The sequence below is a fragment of the Malurus melanocephalus genome, unplaced genomic scaffold (assembly GCF_030028575.1).
Source record: "Malurus melanocephalus ecotype Western Australia unplaced genomic scaffold, MMel_1.1 scaffold_1027, whole genome shotgun sequence".
NCBI lineage: Eukaryota > Metazoa > Chordata > Aves > Passeriformes > Maluridae > Malurus > Malurus melanocephalus.
This window is the reverse complement of record NW_026624259.1, coordinates 101,747-103,129: the sequence shown is the minus strand read 5'-3', so window position 1 is coordinate 103,129 and position 1,383 is coordinate 101,747. Positions and strand designations below refer to the sequence as shown.

General features: G+C 65.8%; 1 protein-coding gene across 1 annotated transcript in view; it reads left to right on the top strand.

Annotated features, from left to right (window-relative positions):
• Nucleotides 1–1,383, top strand: part of ERBB2 (erb-b2 receptor tyrosine kinase 2) — a 13,622-nt gene that overhangs the window by 9,031 nt on the left and 3,208 nt on the right. Inside the window, exons 11-17 of the mRNA XM_057386666.1 lie at nt 120–291; nt 380–470; nt 553–713; nt 812–859; nt 940–1,078; nt 1,167–1,289; nt 1,367–1,381. Of these exons, the coding sequence (XP_057242649.1) occupies nt 120–291; nt 380–470; nt 553–713; nt 812–859; nt 940–1,078; nt 1,167–1,289; nt 1,367–1,381 (749 nt within the window). The remainder of the gene's footprint in view (nt 1–119; nt 292–379; nt 471–552; nt 714–811; nt 860–939; nt 1,079–1,166; nt 1,290–1,366; nt 1,382–1,383) is intronic.

The window sequence follows — 1,383 nt, the reverse complement described above, 5'->3', positions numbered from 1 at the left end:
CCCAGTGCTGAGTGACCCCTCCAGTGCTGACTGACCCCACAATGCTGATTGACCCCCTCAGTGCTGACTGACCCCCCCCTATTGCTGACTGACCCCACAATGCTGACTGACCTCCCCAGTGCTAATTGACCCCTCAGTGCTGATTTCCCCCCCTGCAGAGAGCGAGGGGCTGGTTTGCTTTCACCTCTGCGCCCAGGGACATTGCTGGGGTCCCGGTCCCACCCAGTGCGTGGCGTGYGAGCGGTTCCTGCGCGGCCAGGAGTGCGTGGCCTCCTGCAACCTCCTGGAGGGGTGAGTGAGACCCCCGGGAACCCAAACAGAGCCCCCCACACCCTGCAGGGAGGGGTTGAGACCCCATCCCTGCCCCTTCACCCCGCAGAACCATCCGGGARCACGCCAACGGGACGCGCTGCCTGCCGTGCCACCCCGAGTGCCAGCCCCAGAACGGCACCGAGACCTGCTTCGGATCGGTGAGCACGGGGCACACACCGGGTGGGGTGGGTGGGGATGCCCTTGGACCCCTGGATCCCTCAATCCCCCCAATTCCCGCAGGATCCAGACCAGTGCGTGGCCTGTGCCCACTACAAGGACGCCCAGCAGTGCGTGCGGCGCTGCCCCAGCGGCGTCAAGGCCGACGCCTCCTTTGTGCCCGTCTGGAAATACCCCGATGAATTTGGGGTGTGCCAGCTCTGCCCCACCAACTGCACCCACTCGTGAGTCGGGGGCTCCCTGGCTGAAAAGGGGGTGGCAGAGGGGTGCTGGAGGCTGAGGGGGGGTTGCTGACAGTGGGCACCACACGCTGTGTCCCCAGGTGCACGATCCGGGATGAGGACGGGTGCCCCGTGGACCAGAAGCCAAGGTAGGAGCGTGGCYGCGTTGTGCCACCCCTGTCCCCCCATTCTGGGGGTCTCCCCGTGCCAACGGGCTCCTGCCCCACAGCCAGGTGACGTCCATCATCGCCGGCGTGGTGGGAGCCCTGCTGGTCATCGTCCTGCTCCTCATCACCGTCATCTGCGTCAAGCGCCGGCGGCAGCAGGAGCGCAAGCACACCATGCGGCGGCTGCTGCAGGAGACCGAGGTGGGGATCACCCTGAGGTGCAGGGACGGACCCTAAGCGTTTGGGGGGCTCAGGAACATGGCCCCTCTCACCCCTCTGTACCCCACAGCTGGTGGAGCCACTGACGCCCAGCGGGGCCCTCCCCAACCAAGCCCAGATGAGGATTCTCAAGGAGACGGAGCTCAAGAAAGTCAAAGTTTTGGGTTCTGGCGCTTTTGGCACCGTCTATAAGGTGAGGGGTGGGGGCAGCACGGTGGGATGGGACCCTCCCCAATCCGCACCCCCTCACCCGTGTGTTCCACCCTTTAGGGCATCTGGATCCCCGA